This window comes from Rattus norvegicus, chromosome X (assembly GCF_036323735.1).
Source record: "Rattus norvegicus strain BN/NHsdMcwi chromosome X, GRCr8, whole genome shotgun sequence".
NCBI lineage: Eukaryota > Metazoa > Chordata > Mammalia > Rodentia > Muridae > Rattus > Rattus norvegicus.
Genome location: NC_086039.1, coordinates 154,740,154 through 154,760,421, shown reverse-complemented (window position 1 = coordinate 154,760,421; position 20,268 = coordinate 154,740,154). Strand labels below are relative to the sequence as shown.

Here is a 20,268-nt window from a genome sequence, read left to right as displayed (position 1 = left end):
TAATTGCACAGCTGAACAGAAAACTGGGGGGTCTGTATGTAGAAGGTATCCAATAGCCTCCTGCAACTCCTGATTATCTACCAATACCCAACTCATATCTTTTCCTCTGGAGTCAGTACTTCTCTGAGGATGTGGCTGCTTGCAAGTAGAAGCATATGATTTTCAGTCACTTGTATTTCTTCTTTCCCACATTCATTCACTTAAGCATCCCCTTACTTTCTAGACAAACAAATATTGAATGCCTACTCTGTGGAAGACATGTCATCAGTACTGTAGCTAAAACAGTGAGGGAGACTGCCTTGACCTTGCCTTCATAAAGCCCACAGTCTAGAAGGGGAACTAAGTCTTCCAAAACTGGACACACAATATAAGAGCCAGGAAAGGAAGTACTCTGAGAAGTGTGGGAGCTTATTAAATGTGAGATTGTCTAATGGGGGAGTGGGTGTAGGTAAAAGGATTTTCTACAAAGATCTGGTTTCATGCATGAGTCCTAAAAGAGCAGTAAGGCTCAGGTGGGCATGGTAAGGTGTCTAAATACATGCCAGGGGGAACTCTTGGGTGAGGGGAAAAGAAATGTGAGCAAAGAGAGTTGAGCAATAACCACAAGTAGCTGAAAAGAATTTATTAACTTTTAAGTGGCTCTAATTCACAGTATCTCAGCATTCACAAACTCTTCAGAACTTGTGTGCATAAAGGTGTGATGGCCAAAGCTGCCAGCCACCTCTTCTCATAGTGACATTGTCTGACAAGGAAGTATGACCCTGAGCACACACACTCAAACCCACCCTACCACTCCCCTCACGGCCCTTGCATGCCTTGGGAGACAGTTTAGGGGGCCCAGTGTTTGCAGCCAATTCTTAAATTTATACATGTACATGGAAACAGGCTGCTTAGAGAACACATTAAAAAAGGTATTTGGGGCAGAATACAGTAGGGAGTGACTAGATATAAAGAAACTAAAGGGAGTCAGGCATTGTGCACAGTGTTCTTCAGAGAACACTGTCTAGGTATCTAGTACCAGAAAAGCCCCAGGAAGGACAATTTAGCTAGTCTCTGATCCCTTTTCAGACATAGGAGGTCAAGCTCTTGGAAATTCAACCCACATGATCTGCATTGTCCACAAGCTTGACTGTTAGCTGGACTTAGAGGGGGACTTCAAGATGTAGTCAAAACCTTAAGCCTCAGCATGGCTTTGGGGAGAGTTCAGAGGGACATGAGCATAATGTGTGTAAATGTAAAGTTCTATACAGCACTTCTAACTCCTGGAGTCAGACCAAGGCTGGATAGTCACTTATGGTTATTCAGCAGCAGTTGGCTCAGGAGTGTTTATCCCATCTGATAGATAATCATCCTCATGGTTCTGTTTCATCTTGGTCTCTAGCACTGTGATGCGTTGCTTGAGCTTCTGCTGGGCCCCAGTGTACTCAGCCAGCAGGCGGGCAAAGCGAGTGTACAAGGTATCCATGTTTGTCTCCAACTGTTCCAGCTTCTCCTGAACATCTACCTCCATACTAGCTGCCACTTCATTCTCATCCAGTAGACCTTCCTTCATCAGGATCTCCCTACCCCGTTCCTCCAGGACCTTCTTGGCATCAGGATACTCAGTTACAGCTTCCATAAGATCGTCCTTGGACAAGCAGAAGAGATCTGAGTAGCCCAGGCTACGGATATTAGCAGTACGTCGATTGCCCATTTTGCTACCCTTAATGTTAAGGATACTAATCTCACCAAAGCAGCTCCCAGCTGAGAGCAAGGCATACTGAGTCACGCCATCATCAGCTACCACTGCCAACTTGCCCTCCTTGATGATGTACATTTCCTTGCCAATGTCCCCCTTACGGCAAATATAATCTCCAGGACTAAAGACCTGAGGACGAAGCTTCAGTACCAGTTCCACCAGTAGGCCAGCTTCACAATCCTGGAATATGCGCACTTTCTTCAGAGTGGACAAGTGAACATTAATGGCTATCTCAGCCCTGAGCTTTGCTGGCAGGTTCTTGAGGACTTCTCGTTCATCTACTGTCTTCTTATTGGTCCACAAGTAGTCAAACCATTTGATGACCTTGGCTTCCATGTCTTTGCTGACCTTTCGGAACTGCATGTAGTGTTTGACAGCATCAATCTTGGCCTGGAACTCTGCTCGTGTGGCATTCATGTTGGAGATCATGGAGCCCACATTTCCCACAATAGTGGCAAAGATGAGGACACCAATCAAGAAGTCAAAGATGACAAATAGGTACTCCTCATCCTTTACAGGGGGTGGTGTCTCTCCAATGGTGGTGAGGGTCAGTGTGGACCAGTAAAGACAGTAAATGTACTCTCTAGCCAGGTAGCCATATTCAGGGTCAGTAATGTTGGGGTAAACCCAGGTGTCAACTCCAAAGCCAATGGACTTAGAAATAACATAATAAATACAAGCATTCCAGTGGATGATGACCAAGATGTAAAGGACCAGATTGCTGATTCGGAAGATGTTGGGGTAGCTGGTGCGTGTCTCAGTGCGGTCAAAGAACTCAAACATACGGGCAAAGTGTAATAGACGGTTGAAGCGTACCTCAGGGCTGTGGATACCCACAGCAAAATAGATAAGGTCAGTGGGAATGATAGAAGCCACATCCAATTTGAACTGCAAAGTGTGAATATAGTTGTCTCGCAATTTCTTGGGATCTTTGACCAAGAGCCCCTGTTCTAGGAAGCCTGATAAAGATAAAAGCCAACATGTCACTTTTATACTCAATCCTATGTCTCCCTATAAGATAATTCTCAACAAGGAACAAACTGTTCACTTTTCCTTCCTTCCTTCCCACGACCAAATATCAAGGCAGATCAGAAGATTCCTAAGAAACCACTGCCAGATTTAACCTCCATAAGTATGTGAGGCTATAAGATTTAAAGAGGATCCTAGCAGAGGTCTACCTTCTTGGGTTTAGTTTTTTGAACTTTGGAGTCCAGCTGCTGCCTTGCATCCCAGGTGCTCACTCACCTGTGCGCAGCCGAATGATGAGGTCTGCGATATAGACAGTGTCTGAGAAGTAGTCCAGCACCAGCCATACCACAAAATAGTTTCTCTGTAGATCACTGAAGCAGGCTCTGTAGGAGGACAGGGCTGGCTTCATTAGCAGACCCTGGCAAGACACCCTAGTGGTCCTAAGCTGTATACCTACATCTGCAAGGAGAGCTTCATGAGGCCACCAGGGATGTCGGTAAGTCACAGTTAGCTTGGTGACAATGGCTAGTGACTTTTACCTCAACCCTTATTACTAAATAGGCATCACTGCATACATATCACCAATGACCATTGCTCATCGTCCTTGTGCTCTTAACTGAGCTCCAGAAACAGAACACAGCTTAGTCTTGACTATATGTCAAATGCCTGGTTCAGGTCCCCAGAATGAAAGTTATCAGAGGTGAAAGTTGAATAATGAAATTAGACATTAGAAGACCAGCTGACTGGAAATATTCATTCCTTTACTAGAATCCTATTGAACACATCACTGAATCAGAAAAGTAGGTCAATGAATGGGTAAAACTCAGGGAAGAGCCTAGGGAGGGGACAGAGGAAGGAAGAGATTTGACTATGTACTAGTCCAAAAACAGAATGGTCACGTTTAGAACCAAATTCCCACACAATGTGCAGAACAAACTGAACCACAATCTTCAGCCATACTGGGCCATTGAGAGATAGGGGCCTCTCTCCTGTTATTCCATTTGCCCAGAATGCCCTTTCTGCCAGCCTTACATATTTGAACAGATTACTACTTCCCACCAAGCTCTCAGCTAAGTCTCTGACAAACCCATGGTGTTGGGTAATTCTCTACTAACTTGCTACCTAGAGTCCCTGGTTCTATGTTGCTCATTTCCTTTGTTGCATGTTTATGTTCAGTCTAAGAACACAGAAAAGGCAGCAATTATGTTTGTGCTGCTTATCATCATACACCGAGTACATAGAACAAAACCCAGTAAGTATTCAGTCAAGCCTTGCTGAGTGGAGGACTGACACAGGGTACAGTGCTACGTGTCCAAGCTCAGTCAGCCTTGAAGAATAACCTTAGAGCTCTATCATTTGAACAATGAGGAGTCATTACATGGTTTTGGAAGAAATAGTAGCGGAATAGGATCCTGCTTTCTACATAGAATATCAGTTACAAGTGTGGCAGATGTACTAAGAGTCAAGTGTGCCTCCAAGGCATGGAGGCAAGATGACTGTAGCTTTCCAGAGAGAGTGCAGGAGGATGACTTTACCAAGGACTGTACTGACATGCATGAAAAAGTATCTGAATATTACACCAAAGGACCAGGGAGAGGAGCAACGTGAAGACTTGATGGCATTGTGACTAAGGGAAGCACTGAGGTAACAGAATAGATACAAGAAATCAGCAAGAATCAGAAAATTCAGAAGGAGTGCTGGGTTATCGCATAGTCTGTCTAGAGTTGAGATTGCTGTGGTGTTAATCCCACATCCTGTGGACTATGCTTCTGTGATCACTCCCACCCAGGCCCCTCCATGCTCACCTGGCCACCAACAGGCACCAGTTGTAAAGAACAGGCATGGCAATGACAAACAACCAACGGTAATACCAGTCTCCGGCTGGGTCCAAAACAAACAGTTCAAATTTCTTTCTGAAGAGACAAATAGAGGTCACTAGGGTGCTAGAACTCAAGGTTTCAGAAGCCAAAATTCTCCAAAACATCAATGAATTAAGAAGATGTGTGGTTGAGGAGTATGTTGTCTTAAGGTTTCCTTTTGTAGCGACCCATGGACAAATAGCAGGCCTCTGATTCATTCTGTCACTGGAATTTCATTGTCTCCCTTGTCCTCTGAAAGGGCCTTGCCCAGAAACCATATCAAGGATAGAACTTTCAGCACAGATAGGCTTTCAGGGGTCTGAGGAGTATGGCCCTTAGGATGGTAAAAGACCTTTAAGCCTGTTCCCAGTGTCCCTTTGGAAAAAAAGAAAAAAGCTCTACTTTCAGGCTAGTGATCTATATATGATTTCACACCATCTTTCCTTTCTCTTCTCTGGCTTTCAGCCTCCAAATCACTTTCCCAGATGCTTGATCTTAACTTGCCAAGAACATTTTCCCTCCACTAAGCAGAGATGGTGAATGTTGGCCAGATATCCACTATCATCTACTTATTCTTCAAACATTAGACCCTCCAATTCTACTTTTTACCTCCCCATCTCCCACAGTCTTATTCTCAATCATCTGAATCTCATGTCCCTGGCACTCATAAGCCTGTTCAGAAACCTGCTTTTGTGACCATGGTAAGCTGGAATTGGCATGGCTTCCATAGTACTTTGTGACTATACCTCCCTGCTTGATCATCATGTACTAACTTCTGAAGCTAGGGCTAAGGTGATAAGCCCTTGGCTGAGCAGCTCTTCTGCCCAAATTCACTCCATGGGCAGCAAAAGAATGTCTGACAAGGGAATAGCTATGTTAAGAAAATATATTCCAGTTTCCCACAGTAAGGAGATTACTGCTGCTGTGGAGGCTGAGAGTGAGGACAATAGAAAGGTTCAGGGTAAAAAGAAACATAAGCATCTCTCCCAGCTCTTTATCTACTATTATAGAGTTTGGCATAGTGGTTAGGTATGACAATGGTTAGAATATGATAATGGTTAGAATCTCCCATGGCAGGTGTAGGAGCCTTTGAACCCCCCCCCCCCCATGAAGGCTAGCTAGATATACTTGGTGCCCTTTCCCTCGCCGTCCTTGCCGCCTTTGTCATCCCCCTGATGGGTTGTCACAGTCTGGAGTTCTGGCCCACGGAAACGCTCTAGGAAGGAGTCAGGCCTTGGTTCCTCTTCACGGAAATTCTTGTTGGCCCAGTCCCTGATGACCCCCACCAGGCGAACAATCCTAGAGGGAAGAAAGTAGTCTGTGCCAAAACAAACAAACAAACAAACAAACAAACAAACAAACAACAAACCGAACTGGGCTGTTTAAATGAGATCTATCCAAGAGTGCTCACTGCCTGTTGAGGGAGAGGAGAGAAGAGGGAAATAGATTGGGCCATGATTTCCTCCTGTATGCTAAGATCTGGAAAGAGGCCAGCATTGTGAGCAAGTATTAGGACTCAAGCATGATCTGAAGTACGTCCTGTGGGGGAGGATGGCTTTCCAAAGATTTCCTGTGTAATGTGACTTTCCAGTTCACTGTGAAGCACAAACAGGAGATCTTCAAGGTAAGATAGAGATTGTAAAGAATCAGGCCAGGCCAGTATAAAGCCTGTCCCAGGCTTCCTGATTTCCCTACAAGGCCTACTACTTTGAGACCCTTCATATAGGTCCTTCTTCTGTAAAAATCTCCTCTTCCCAGTTCTAATGCAGCCAAATAAGAAGGGAAGCCACTCCTTCCTATTATCAGCTTGCTTTGGAAGAGCATCTAGATCAGTGGTTTTCAACTTTCCCAATGCTGAGACCCTTTAATACAGTTCCTCATGTTGTGGTGACCCCCAACTATAAGATGATATTTTTTTGCTGCTTCATAACTATAATTTTGCTACTGTTATAAATTGTAATATAAATATCTGATGTGCAGGATATCTGATATATAACCCCTGTGAAAGGGTCTTTCTACATGCCCCCAAAAGATTTTGACCCTCAAATTGAGTCTTATTAAAAAGCCTTGTGCAGCTAAGAGGAGGGACCTAGTAGTCATTTGACAGGTCTCAAGAACAGAAGTAGTAGCAGGTCAATTTAAGTGAATGACTTACCTTTGGAAGCCACCCCTCCCCCTCCGAGGGGTATCCATCTCTGCCAGCCTTTGTAGTTCTGAGGAAGTGTCATCATCAGCTGCCACAGACTGTGGTCTGCAAAAAAAACAGGCATAGAGTTGACACAAGTTCTCTCGATATGAGTTGTCTTTCCTCTTAGGACATGCCCAATCATCTCATCACAGTCCCTTCTGAGGATACCCTACAGCCAATGTAGCTCGCTTTGTCACTGAAGTCAGAGCTCCAAGGAGATAGTATAAACTGTGGGTTATTGGTGGAATCACCCAATCTGAATCTGAGGAGTAGAGTGATTTCCTATTACACACAAGACCCTCAGGTTCCATCTTAAGTCTGGCAAAAGAAAGAGAGAGAGAGAGAGAGAGAGAGAGAGAGAGAGAGAGAGAGAGAGAGAGAGAGAGAGTTGGATAGGAAGTGGAAAGGAGGGAAGAAGGAAGGAAAGCCAGTCATTCAACTTCCATGGACTCACCTGCTTCCTGCCCTGTGGTCATCTTTGCCATTGGCCTTGATAGAAGGAGGAGGATGATGGTTATGGTTATTAGCTGGAGAGCTTTTCACACCATTGGATTTTTCGGTCATCATCCATGTAAATCCAGGGCTCTCACCTGACAAGGCAATAACCAGTGGGCTCTAGTATCCGTAGAGAGCAGGGGAGTCAGAGCTGGACAGACTGATCCATGTACATTCAGGGCTCTCACCTGACAAAGCGATAAACAGTGGGCTCTAGTACCTATAGAGAGCAGGGGAGTTAGAGCTGAACAGACTGAGACTAGAACAGAACAAGACCCACGGACCTTAGTAGTTCATGTGCCAAAAACTTCACTAAGGTACAGTAAAGAAAATACAGTATATAGTTTAGCATGGTTTAGATTTTAAATAGCATACCAGCATGAGGGAGTAGAATCATTTCCTTGGCCCTTACAGGCTGAAGCAAGGCTGAGTTCCATGGCTTCATATTGGTATAGCAGTAATTAGTCAGGGGGTTAGAAGGTTTGTTCAAACATATCCACAGAATAAAAGGCATGTCCACAAACAAGACTGAGAAAAAGAAGCTGAGGAAAGGGCCAGGGACAAGTTGGAAAGATGGTTTTCTACTACAATGCCTCTCACCACAGTTAGGAAGAATGGGGACAGAGAGCCTCAGAGTAGTTTTTTTCTGTTCTGAGGTTGATCTATATATCCCTCTAGATGTGGACAGATATGGTCAACATGCTCTCAGATTTCTTATGGCTTCTACTGCTGAACTCACAGCCATCTCCAACTGCATATTGCTGCTGTAAATTCTCAGACCCTAGAGAGTTGAGCAAGTCAAGACTACCACAATGAAGTCTGAGACTGGGCAGGGAAGGCTTTCCTTTATACTTGGATATGAAGGAAATAGCAGGGAGGATAGAATATCCTTTGCAGTGCAGGAGCCTACATATAGGATCCCAAAATTGTCATCACACAGCCAAAGATCCAGTTAGAAATCAGGATGTGGGTGGGTGACCCGATCCCTCAACTAGGGGCCATATTTAACCTCTGGATATGGTCTCTACAAGTTCTCTCTCCCCTTTGTTGGGGATTTCAGCTACTCTCATCCCTGTTGCCCAGAATTTCTCCTGTCTAAAGGAAATGCAGAGACAAAGAGTGGAGCAGAGACTGAAGGGAAGGCCATCCAGAGACTGCCCCACCTGGGAATCCATCCCATATGCAGTCACCAAACCCAGACAATATTGTGGACACCAAGAAGTGCTTGCTGACAGGAGCCTGATATAGCTGTCTCCTGAGAGACTCTGCCAGAGCCTGACAAATACAGATGCAGATGCTCACAGCCAACCATGGAACTGAACACAGGAACCCCAATAGACGAGTTAGGGGAAAGACTGAAGAAGCTGAAGGGGTTTGCAACACCGTAAGAACAACAATATCTACCAACCAGACCCCTCAGAACTCTGAGGGACTAAATCACCAACCAAAGACTACACAGGGATGGACCTATGGTTCCAGCTGCATATGTAGCAGAGGATGGCCTTATCTGGCATCAATGGGAGGGGAGGTCCTTGGCCCTGTGGAGCTTCGGTGCCCCAGTGGAGAGGAATGCAAGGGTGGTGAGGCAGGAGTGGGTGGGTGGGAGTGGGAGCATCCTCATAGAAGAAGCGGGAGGAGGTATGGAAGAGGAGGGAAAGGGGATAACATTTTAACTGTAAATTAATAAAATAGCCAATAAAAAAGAAATCAGGATGTGTAGAGAAACCTTTGTGCTGGCCTGGCCTGACTTAACACAACCTCCATATTTCTCTGAAGATCTTCCTGTTGTTACATAGGGGAACTTGTGAGGACATACATCCCCACAGGATACACTCTAGGTCATGCCTGAACTCCAGCACTTGTCCTCAACTCTGACTGCTTTGCAGCCTTTCCCACTTCTTCCAGCATCTGAAGCTGTCACCACGGTGATGGCAGTCACGTCAAACAGCCTCAGAGATGCTCTCCTGGTGCTCTCTGTGGAACTATGGCATCAGGATGATAATGAGGATACCTGAGGGACAGAAACCAGCATCCACAAGTACTTGCTTGGACCCTGGAGGCAGCGGACCATGGAGACAAAAATGTTCCAGGCAATAGAAACAAATCCAGGTCCACTCACACTGATCAATTTCAAGGCCGGTTGTATGGAAGTGCAAGCTTGTAGATCAGAGGACACTATAACACATATTTTCCCTTTCTATGCTTTTGACATTAAACAATATTCATCCTCTGTGACTCTCTACAACTTCTCTACCAGAAACAGGCCCTCCTATTTTTCTGACTCCCTTGTGACATCACCCAACCACACATGCCCTTTCATCAGAACTATCTATTTAGGGGAACCAGAACAGGCAGCTAAACATTGCCTCAGCTCACATGTTAGTTAGGTGGTTGTTCTCAATGGCACACTTTGAAAAAAAAAAAAAACAACGTCGTCATCTATTCCCAAGGCATTTGTTACCAACAGCTCTCTAATCAGCTTCCACACCCATATCTTTAGTTGCCTGCTAACCAGTTCCTCTGAGGGATGTCTGACCCTCAAAGCCCCTATAACCAAAACTACATTTACCACATGTGCTTATAAATTGGCCACTTTTTCAGTTTACCCGTTTCCTAACAGGGCTTTCTTTCTGCCCAGTCACTCAAGTCAGAAACCTGGATTTCACCATAATTATTTGCTTCCTTGATTACATCCAAGCAACATCCCTTAAGAGTTAATGACTCCTCCTTCAAAGTATCAAGCATCTGTCTGAAATCTGCCTTCACTATGACTCCCAAAGCCTGTTGCAATAGGCTCTTACAGGTTGGCACTCCCTAGGGTCTGGCCTAGACACTGTCAAAGTTTGCCTGACAAGAGTTACTCTTGTACAAATTCATTCTCACATCATGAATGAACAAGAATGGAGAATAGAGGCAGAGTTAAAAATGGCTACAGTTATGCAAATATTCCAAGTAGCTGACCAAAAGGAAGACAACAATGGGTACATATAGAAGGCTTGAAAAGGCATGGGAAGAGAGATCCCAAAGAAGATGGACATCTCAAGACCAATGCCCAGTGGACTTCACAAAGAGTCCATGCTTCTGCCCCTTGAGATGAGAGATGGAAGAAAAGCTGGAGAGAAAGATAGGTCCTTTGTGAGAGAACAATAAGAACAGCATCAAGGCATTTTGTTTCAGGAGGTGATGAGTAGGAGGTGAGGGATAAGAGGTAGAACTAGAACTGTAATCGCAAGTCTCCAATCTTGGCTGAGAAAGGACAGAAACAGTGGGAATGGAAAGAGGGTGTAGGGTTGAAAATGATTCTCTTTGTGCTGCTATTGTTAAAATTTATTTTTTTTTACATCAAGGAGTTAACAAAGCACGCTTAGCAGTTTTGAGAAAGGATTCAGTAGAAAACTGATTTTTGTGCTTGAGACCAATTCCACTAGAAGTAGAGCCCATGACAGTGGGTGTGTTATGTGGGGTCAGGTGCCAGAAGAAATGAGATTAAATTTAGCAAGTGTATCAGGAAGGGCTACCAAAGGACAGTAAAGAAAGTAAGTCCTGACTGATTTAGGTGGAAATGGGATGTAGTGAGAAACAATTCATTTCTGCAAACCCCAGCATTGTAAATGAAGTAGGTGCCAAGCTGCCTTGGCTACAAACTTTGGAGGAGGAAAGATTTGCAATAAGAATGAATAAGAGAATTCAAAGGACTTTAAGGACAAAATGAAACTTGGCAAGAAAGGCATAGTTGCTGCAGAGAAAAGAGCTGGACAGGGGATCTTAGGTGAAGAGTGGGATCTCCAAGAAAAGTGTTTTCCAAACCTAGAGTAGGCACATTAATGTCATTTTCTTAAAAGGCCAATTTCAATCATGAAGTCCTTCTGGGCCTCTTCTCATCTAGTAGCTTGCTAAGTGAGTAACCAGGATTATATTGATAACCATCCTGGAGCAAGGAAGTTCTTGAACTTTGGCTGAAAGTATTTCCAGAGTTTCTTCAGAGTGAAACTCACATCACATAGTGACATGAAAGCCTGAAAGACAGAGTCTAAATCCATCATAAACCAAGGCTAGATGTTCTGGTTCACAGCTCACTAAAATACTCACTACTGTTCAATTTTCTCATTCACTTATCTAACACACACACACACACACACACACACACACACACACACACACACACACACCAATTACCCACTGGGAGACAGTCCCTGAGCTGGATGCTAGAGCTAGAGATGATATTCTAACAGAGTCTACAAGAACATCAGGGTTGCTCACAGATGAACTAAGGAGACAACCAAGGAACACAGTCCATCTTAAAAGTCATTCTGGGGGTTGGGGATTTAGCTCAGTGGTAGAGCGCTTGCCTAGCAAGAGCAAGGCCCTAGCAAGGCCCTGGGTTCGGTCCCCAGCTCCGAAAAAAAGAAAAAAAAAGTCATTCTGTTCATGTTCTATTCTGTTTTTGAGCAACATGTCAGTACTTATTCCCTCTCTCCTTGAAACAATAAGCTCTCCTTGCCTCCTCCTCCTCCTTCCCTACCCACTGACTCCCCCATTCTTTGAAGAGTTGACACCCTCTTCTCAACACTAAAGCTTCAGTTTTTCAGCTCTTCAGTGAGTGGAACATATATTTTTCTCTCTGTCATTTCCTCTCCAGTGTTGTGGCTTTTAATATAGCTGAATGCCAATGACTTGAAAATCTCTGATACCAGCTCAGCCTTTTCTCTGAACTTCAGTTTGACCAAACCTGCATAACCATTTTAAGTGTGGAAAAGGCACCTTAGGATTATTATGTCTAGAATCAAGCTCTTGATCTTTTCCTCCAAACACTATTTTCTCATATGAATCTGCATCTCAGAAAGGCAAAGCTATTTTTCTAGTAACGGGTTCAACTCATTTGTAATTATCCATTCCTTTACACTTGCCCCACTACACATTCAAAGCATACAGGCTCCACATTCTAATCACCACCAGATCACTATCCCTATCATGATAAACCTAATCCAACTTACCAACTTCTTTAAGGCTTGGCATTGTAGTTAACCAATGAATGGATTTTAGGTACTTGGTTAATTAATTGTTCCTTCATTCCTTAACTTTCTCTCTCTCCTCTCTCTCTGTCTCTCTGATTCTGTCTCTGTCTCTCTCTCCTGTCTCTGTCGCTCTCTCTCTCTCTTATTTATTCACCTTATGCTTCTTTTACATTAGATAGATTACTTTAAAAAATATACAACACTTTTATTGGGTAAGATGGAGTAAAAGAGATTGAGTACACCCACAAGAATGCAACAACCATACTTAGAAAAGAAAAGATATGAAACAACATTTTGCAAGACTTTAAACATTAGGCAACAAATAGCAGTAATTCTTAGGAGGAAGAAAACAAATAAAATAAGCCTTGTAGTCAACACTCATTTTTCCTGTGATCTTTTTAGGCCATAACATAGAGGAAGAAATGAAAGCGGACTTTAATGGATTCCCTGGGTTGAGGAGAGAGCAGACTCCAAAGAGACCAAAATAGCAAGGGTCTGCAGAGCAAGCAGCATGTTGGAAGAGAAGACAAACAGACAGATAGGCAGACAGACAGAGAGACATAGAAAGACACAGAGGGAGGAGTGTAGATGAGCTGAATATGTAATAGAGTCCCAGCTTAGTACATGTATCGTCCTGTTAAATCCAAATATTACAGGTCTCAGTCTTCAAATGGGGAATGATGACACCTGTCAGATTGGAAAAGCTAATTCCTTGTTGTATCTTGATTAGAATACCCAGAAGAGCCTTGATCAGCAGTAAGGAATGTGTAATCCCTACCACTGAGTAATGTGATACCATTGAAAACTCTTAAAAGTAAAACCCAAATGCATTACATTCTTCCCAAGCATCTAAAATACTATTTCAAAAAGGCCCCAAAATGTTATAAAAATAGCCAAAAGAGTCAGGGACACACCTTCTCCCACTGTTAGGATTCCCAGGAAAACACCAAGCTAACAGTCATAGTATATAGGCAGAGGACCTGATGCAGATCCATGCATGTCCTGTGCTTGCCGTTTCAGCCTCTGTGAGCTGATATGAGCCCTGCTTAGTTGATTTGTTGGGCCATGTTATCCATGTTCCTCTGACTCCTATAATCTTCCCTCCCCCTCTTCAGTGGAGTTTCCCCAACTCTGAGGGGAGGGACCTGTTTTGAGGGACCTTAAATTTAGACTCTCTCCACATAGTATCTGGCTGTGAATATCTGTACCTGCTCCCATCTGTTGCCCAAGGAAGTCTTTCTGATGACGACTGGATGAGGTACCAATCCATGTGAATAGCAGAATATTATTAAGAATAATTTTATTGATTATTTGTGCTTTATCCAGCCTTGATATGGGGGAGTTGCTTTGTCTTACTGTATCTTGTTTTGTCCTAATTAGCTATCTCTTGGAGGCACTCTCTTTTCTGAAGAGAGAAGAGAGTGGTAGTAGATCTGAGGGAGAGGTAATTGGAGGGGAAACTGTGTGAAATATGTACTGCATAACAAAGGGATATATTTTTCAATATGTGTGTGCATATGTATATATGTACATATACATATATATTCCAACATTCAAAAAGGTAAAATTCATAATGTATTACATCCACTTTAAAATGAGAACATATGCCAATAATTTCTCCATAATGAGAAGTGAACAAGTTATTCATTGGAATAAGAATTGGTGAATTAATTGACAACACATTGAAAGTTATTGCAATTGTATTACCTATATTCCAAAAATTTATGTTTTAATATGGAATATATGTTTAAATGTACTTGTAGGACTCCTAGAGGTTTCAAATACAATTTATGGAATAAAAAAACCCACCACAGTGGTATTTAATGCTCATAGGCAATTGGATCCAGGGCCCAACTGACAGAAATATGAAAATGCTTTGCAGGAAAGGTCTAGCACTGCAGTTGAATATAAACCATGCCGGTTCTCCCATATTCTTTAAACAGTTTTGTAGTGAATTATTTTATTTTATTTCATTTTATGTGTATGGGTGTTTTGCTTGCATGTATGTATGTTCACAATGCCATGCATGCCTGGTGACCACAGAGGTCAGACAAGAGTGTTGCAACCCTGGAAACTGGAATTACAGATGTTTGTGAAGCACCATGCAGGTTCTGGGTACTGAAGCAGGATCCTCTATAAGAACAATAAGTACTCTTAGCTGCTAAGCCATCTCTCCTGCCCCTTCCACAACTTTAAACTGTTTCTAGATGCTTTATAATAAGTCATGCAATGCCAATGCTATAAGAATCCAAGAAAAGATCAAATCGGTATTAGTAAGCTATGGGGCAAGTTCAATGGACTGCTGTAGGTGTCCATAAAGATCCCAGAGGGAAAGAAATTAAAGAGATAATTTGAAAAATAGTTTCCAAGTTCTTTTTAAACTTAATGAAGCTATAAATGTACAGATAGAAGCTCAATGGCATGTGATTACATGCCAGTGCAGTGCATGCACGCGGGCGCGCGCACACACACACACACACACACACACACACACACACACACACACACCATGAAGAAAACTACACCTTGTCAAAGTATAATTAAATTGTCTAAATTCATTGATAGTGGGAAAATCTTAAAAGATAATTTGTGAAATAAGGTATATTAAACACTGAGTGACAAGCATAAAAAAATAACATCATGTGTACAGTAAATATAACACAAGAGTCTCTGCTAACTTCAGGCTTCCCTTCCAACTTTCAATCAACAATTTTCCTCTAGTTGCCTGTAGGAAGGTATAATCTTGTCCCAAGTTACAGTGAATTTGGTCACACCCCTTAGCTCTTTGATAAGCAGACATTTATGAGTAGCCAGGACTTCAAGATTTTTAACTGTTGGCCGTCAGGATGGCATAACATGCAACCTACTCTGTAAAGATATGCTCAATTTCTTCCTCTATATCTCCAGTTTTCTACCAAGTTTCCCAGGTCCAATAGTGAAGGTCATATCAAGACCATACTATCCTTATTGAAAGTACCCTGGTGGCAAACAGCCTTACCCAATGCTAGAACTGCCTCCTGAAAAAAAGTCACACACATTGGTGAAAGGAGGGGAGAACTCAAGAAGTGTGGTGTGAAGATAGGGACCAACAGATGGAGTGAGGCATAGAGAGTAGAACTTGATGAGGTTTTGTGGACTCTCAGAAGACAGACTTTTACAAAATGGAAATACTGATCATGATCCATTGGGTAAGGGAAAGTAGTCATGATATGTCTTCTGGAAGATTTCAAAAGACCCATTAAGTGACAAGATATCTCAGATTCTCTCACAGTCCAGCTTACCCTGACTTCTAGTTCAGGTTCACACTGGGTCTAGACAAAGATTTCCCACAGTGTTTGTGGTCTCTTTCATAAAGAGGTGAACTCCAAGTCTTAGCTAGAAATTAACTGCCAACCCCAGTCATTGTAGTAGAAAAGTCCTTGGTGAGCAAGGGATGGTACCAAGTGCCATATCATTTACACTGTAAGCAGTGGAGCATCAGGCAAGTTGGCAAGCACAAAACTATATGGCAGACCAAGTAGAAGCAATGGATCTGCCATTAGGCGGCTGGAATCTCATAATTCAGGGTCAAGGTCACTCTGTTGTACATTTACCTTGTGCTAAGCCATTGACTTAAATCAATTTATTTAAACCTAATGACAGTCTCTATAGACTGGTGTCATACTACCCACAGCACAGAGTCACAGCTTAACAATCTGGCTCTGAAAGCACATTCAGTTACAGGACAAACATGGAAAGTACATAATGCTAGGGAATTGTTTATTAGTAGCAAGGGGAAAGCTAGGGCCAAAACTTTACAAAGGGTAGCAGGTTCTTGAGGTTGACTTTGAGGGTGGAGCTGAAGTTACTGCCACCCAGGAGGAACAATTGTCTGGGGTCCAACTGTGATGATAGCCAGGAGAGCTAAGGGTAAAAGGAGGGTAAGTAAGGTATTCATTATGTGGGCCCACTAGGCAGGTGAAAGCCCATGCTGTTGAGCCTTCCTTCGTTTTTATTAGCTGTTCTGAGACCAGGCTTGAGACAATCTTTCTATGAAACTGACACTGCTTGACTCTATTTACAACGAACCCTCAGCACAGCATGTAGGCTTTGTCAAAGAGTCCTAATGAGTGAATATAGTTGCAGCTTATTCCTTTAACCAGCAGCTGGCACTTCTAGTGTAGGATTCTTTGGTATCACAAATGTGTGTCTGCTCTGCCTTTTTCAAGACTTCACATCTTTACAGTAAAGGATGAGAGTGGAGTGATACGCCTGGCACCAGCTATGCAGACCGTGCCGAAGGGGAGCCTGGACCCCAGCAATTGGATTGTTTTCTGAAAACTGTCTTATCCTCATATCCCCAGGTACTTACAGGCTATGTATATCTGCTGGGAACAGACAATGGGCCCCTAGACAATGTATATCCCAACCTGATATGACCCTGTATTTCTGAGATCAAGTTCCTGTCTTATGTCTTTGATGTATCAGCTGAGAAAAGCTTATCTTTCCTCACATGTCCTCAATCCAGAAACTTACCCATATATTTGATACCTCCCACTAAACTCCCAAATCTTGCTTGTTTTACTGCTGAAACCTCTCTTCTTTTCCCCATCTTTCCTGACTACTTGCTACCTCAGAGTTTATCTGCACCTTTGACATAGACTTTGGCTCCTTGTTGTTCTACATTTAGACAGTCAGATTCCCAGATTTTCCTTTTCTCCGCCTCCCATGACGGGTAAGTTGATATATGCACACCTGAGCTCAACTATCATCCCCACTTGGAAAGCCATGCAGAAAAACTTTACCCTAAAAAGAAGCCTTTAAAATTGGGGACATTTCTGTTCTATTTAGCCTATTTTGTTTAAACCTGCTTCAGTTACAACCACACAATGTAGTAGTAGATTAATGAATGAACAAATGAATGAGTTAAAGAATGATTGAACGAATTCTCTCAACTTGTTCTGCACTTTTCTAGCTCTACATCTTGTCTCATGTCTACTTTGCCTCACATCTATATTATAAACTTAATATCTCCTAATCATGATCTAAGATGTACTTGTTTTTGATCTACTACGGTTGAACCTCAATTTTAATCATACAGATATGTGCCATGAAAGCTCTGTTTTACTCTCCCTGAAGGAGGCAGCTACTAAAAAAATAGAGTCAGAGAAAATTGGAAAGGGTTCATCTGGGAAGAAGAAAGGTCCTGTTGACAGGAAGTCCAGAAATAAAAGCATTCTATCACTAGCCAACTTGTCTTGCTTCAGTCTAATGTGGATTGCACCTACACATCCTTTCCTGGACTCAGGTAGAAAGTCAAAACAAAGATATGGAGTCCGATGCAGCCTTGGGAGCTGTTCCTGCCCTTAGGCCTATGGCTGGACTCAAGAACCTTCCCTCAATCAGAAGGTCTGGCAGATGCATGCTCCAACTGGTAGAGAGTCTTGCTCCCAAGTCTGGGGTGCCTGGAGTATGTGCTTTAATCTAAGGATTTATTGAGCAGGCCTGAGTGACCCTCCAAGAGCCAACGTAAAGGTTGAAATCCCAGCACTATCACTATATCATATGATCCCTCCCCTTACCATGGCACAGACAGCAACAGAGCTCTAAGCTGTATATTCCCCAGGCTCTAAGACTTGGAGGCCCAGAAATGCTATATGCTAGACAGACAGAGGAGAAAGGTATTATAGGAAGGTGTATAGGCTCCACACTCTCCTACAAAAGTCATGCCTAGCTGAGCTTTCTGTCATTCTCTTCATCGTCTTCCTGTTAGACAATAAAGTTTAGATATCTCAGAGAAAGTCTGGTGCAACATCTCCTGACACCAGCCGCCTAGGGGTCCAAATATTTCACTTGGTTGCTTTGATAGGGTTCAAAAATTTTCCCTAGTAACCAGTTGCCTCTACCCTGCTGAGGAGCCATACAGAGGAGGGCCCTTGTCAATCACAGCTTTAAGGTCTGCAGGTTTTATCTTCATGAGTTCCAGTCCTGAATTCCATAGAAACCCTCAGCCCATGGGCACAGGAAAGTTTTACACACACACACACACACACACACACACACACACACACACACACACACACACACACACCACCTTTGCTCACCAGTCAGATGGTTTCAGAGTCCTGAGGTCACAGTCAACATCTGTTGTTCTGTCCACACCAGCTCCAATCAAAGAGAAGCTCTTGGGAGCTCATGAGCACTGAAAGCTGAAGAGATTTCCTGTTTCTTCTGTTGTCCAGCCAGGGAAGGTTCTCTGAGACCCCAACAAACAGCAGCAGCTTCCCAATCAGAGATCTAGCCCACGCTGTCTGATAGCAGCTGACAGAGGCCCAATGGAGCACATAACACAGCTAGGTGAGCTTGAGAGCCTATCAGGGTGCCCCGGCCCCTGGAGAAGCCATCTTCAATGTGGTTGTGCACACACGTAGCTATCAACAACTGAGGACTAGATACTAGGCTGCCCGTCTGTGGAAGCTGCTTGTCTGGCCCCTCCCAAGCTCCCTAGGGACTCTCCCTTGCACAGACAGGTACAAAGCTTTCTTTCTGCAAGCTCATGGCCACCAAACCACTGCCTTAAAGTGCTGGCAGAGTTCCAGACAGCCCACCTTATTGGAGGCTAAATCAGGGAGAAATCTGGGTGAGAAAAGAAAGAACAGCCAGAGAGGAGAAAATGGATTTAGCTCTTTACAAGGGCTAGGATTTGGGAATTGAAAGGGAGCAAGTAAGCCATTGGCTCCTTTTCAAGAGATCAGAATTCTAAGTTGTTCCTAGGTTTACTAGGTCCCCACTGTATGCCTTCCACTTCCCACAACCCACTCTTTTCTTCTCTCCTTCCCCCAGCTGCTAAGAGGCCAACCTGAGAAAGAAATGTTGTAATATAGAGTTTCAGCTTTTGCCCAGGCCTGGCTGTGACTGAGAATCACACTATTGAGGAGGGCCCCGCTAGAAGCCTTCAGTTTCCACAAGTGCACAGGTGGTTTTGGGACAACTAGGCTCTTCCAAAGTGGGTTTCCATGAAATCTCTAACTGATGTTCTAAAATTAAAGCCTAGTGCAAATAAACGCACGCAGAGAATCTGCATGTAACAGCATGGGGAGTTTTCAGGACACATTAAGCCGCATGGAAGGGCTTGGCAGGTGGACTTAGCGAGTTTTAAGCCAATGTCTACCTTTTTCAGGAGACTATATTCATGTGTGGCATGCACAATTGAATATTTTATGCACATGGATGGCACATAATGAAGCACACCACAGAATAGTGGTAGTTAGAATGAACATTCTTCAAGGGAGCTGTTTTGCATAGAAAGTGCTCCTTAAAGACCAAGTGTATAACCTATAACCCCAAACAAAATTGTTCTCTGGGGACACTTGGCCTTCTACCAACACTTTCCTTCTTCTGGACATTAGTGATGCAGAAGGCAGTAAAAACTAGGCCTTACACACTCACAAGCTACCAGGCAGTAAGAAGCTGCTGTGTTCCTTTAATCCCAGGCTAGGTAGTATGGAAGACTTTCGTGAGGATTAGCAGCATGCTGTAGAAGAGTCCACTCCCCTGTTGCCAGGTGGGAATGAGTTTCTTCCCACATGCATGCACACTGGACACACTGCTTTTCCTTGCAGAAAGTCACAGTTTGGGGTAGAGGGGACTATACTCAGGGGGCAAATGATCCAGATTGATTATTAGCCTAAAGTACAAGCAGGAGATTCTATCAAAAGTCATCTTGTCCCTGTAGCTCTTAAGGAAACCTACAGAGTGGCTCAGTGCCGAGCTCTCAGGCTGTCACAGAGGCCAACCAGAAAAGCTTTGACTGCAGTTGAGATCTGATCTAGGAGACCTCCTAGGTGGGGCAGGCAGTTAGAAGGAACCGGTTCCTAGTCCTATCAGAAGCAAGCAAGCAGCCATCCTGCAGGGCAGGCAGAGAGGTAGTTAGAGCACATGCAAAAACTCGATCTGAGCTCACCTAGCTCAGGAGGTGTTCCTCCAGGGGTCACCAGGCTGTTTGTTTGCAACGCAGCTAAATTG

At 43.5% G+C, this 20,268-nt stretch overlaps 1 protein-coding gene across 3 annotated transcripts; it reads right to left on the bottom strand.

Moving 5' to 3' along the window:
* Window positions 1–607: 607 nt before the first annotated feature.
* On the bottom strand, window positions 608–18,680 carry Cnga2 (cyclic nucleotide gated channel subunit alpha 2). Of its 3 annotated transcripts, none has more exons than XM_063279823.1 (7): window positions 18,348–18,680; window positions 7,209–7,469; window positions 6,722–6,817; window positions 5,695–5,865; window positions 4,513–4,620; window positions 2,984–3,090; window positions 608–2,697 (listed from the first exon to the last, which is right to left on the bottom strand). In XM_063279823.1, exons 2-7 carry the CDS (start codon window positions 7,319–7,321, stop codon window positions 1,298–1,300), a joined length of 1,995 nt encoding a protein of 664 aa, XP_063135893.1. In that variant the 5' UTR covers window positions 7,322–7,469; window positions 18,348–18,680; the 3' UTR covers window positions 608–1,297. The 3 variants fall into 3 exon arrangements, with proteins under 3 accessions (XP_063135893.1, XP_063135892.1, NP_037060.2); XM_063279822.1 differs by having other exon boundaries at window positions 7,209–7,437; NM_012928.2 differs by having other exon boundaries at window positions 7,209–7,344; window positions 18,348–18,656.
* Window positions 18,681–20,268: the final 1,588 nt, after the last annotated feature.

Excerpts from the sequence above, each read along its gene's own strand:
- Cnga2 (XM_063279823.1), bottom strand. The coding sequence starts at position 7,321 with ATGATGACCGAAAAATCCAATGGTGTGAAAAGCTCTCCAGCTAATAAC. Across the intron at positions 6,818-7,208 it reads GACCACAGGGCAGGAAGCAG|ACCACAGTCTGTGGCAGCTG; the intron begins GTGAGTCCATGG and ends TTTTTTTTGCAG. Across the intron at positions 2,698-2,983 it reads CATCATTCGGCTGCGCACAG|GCTTCCTAGAACAGGGGCTC; the intron begins GTGAGTGAGCAC and ends TATCTTTATCAG.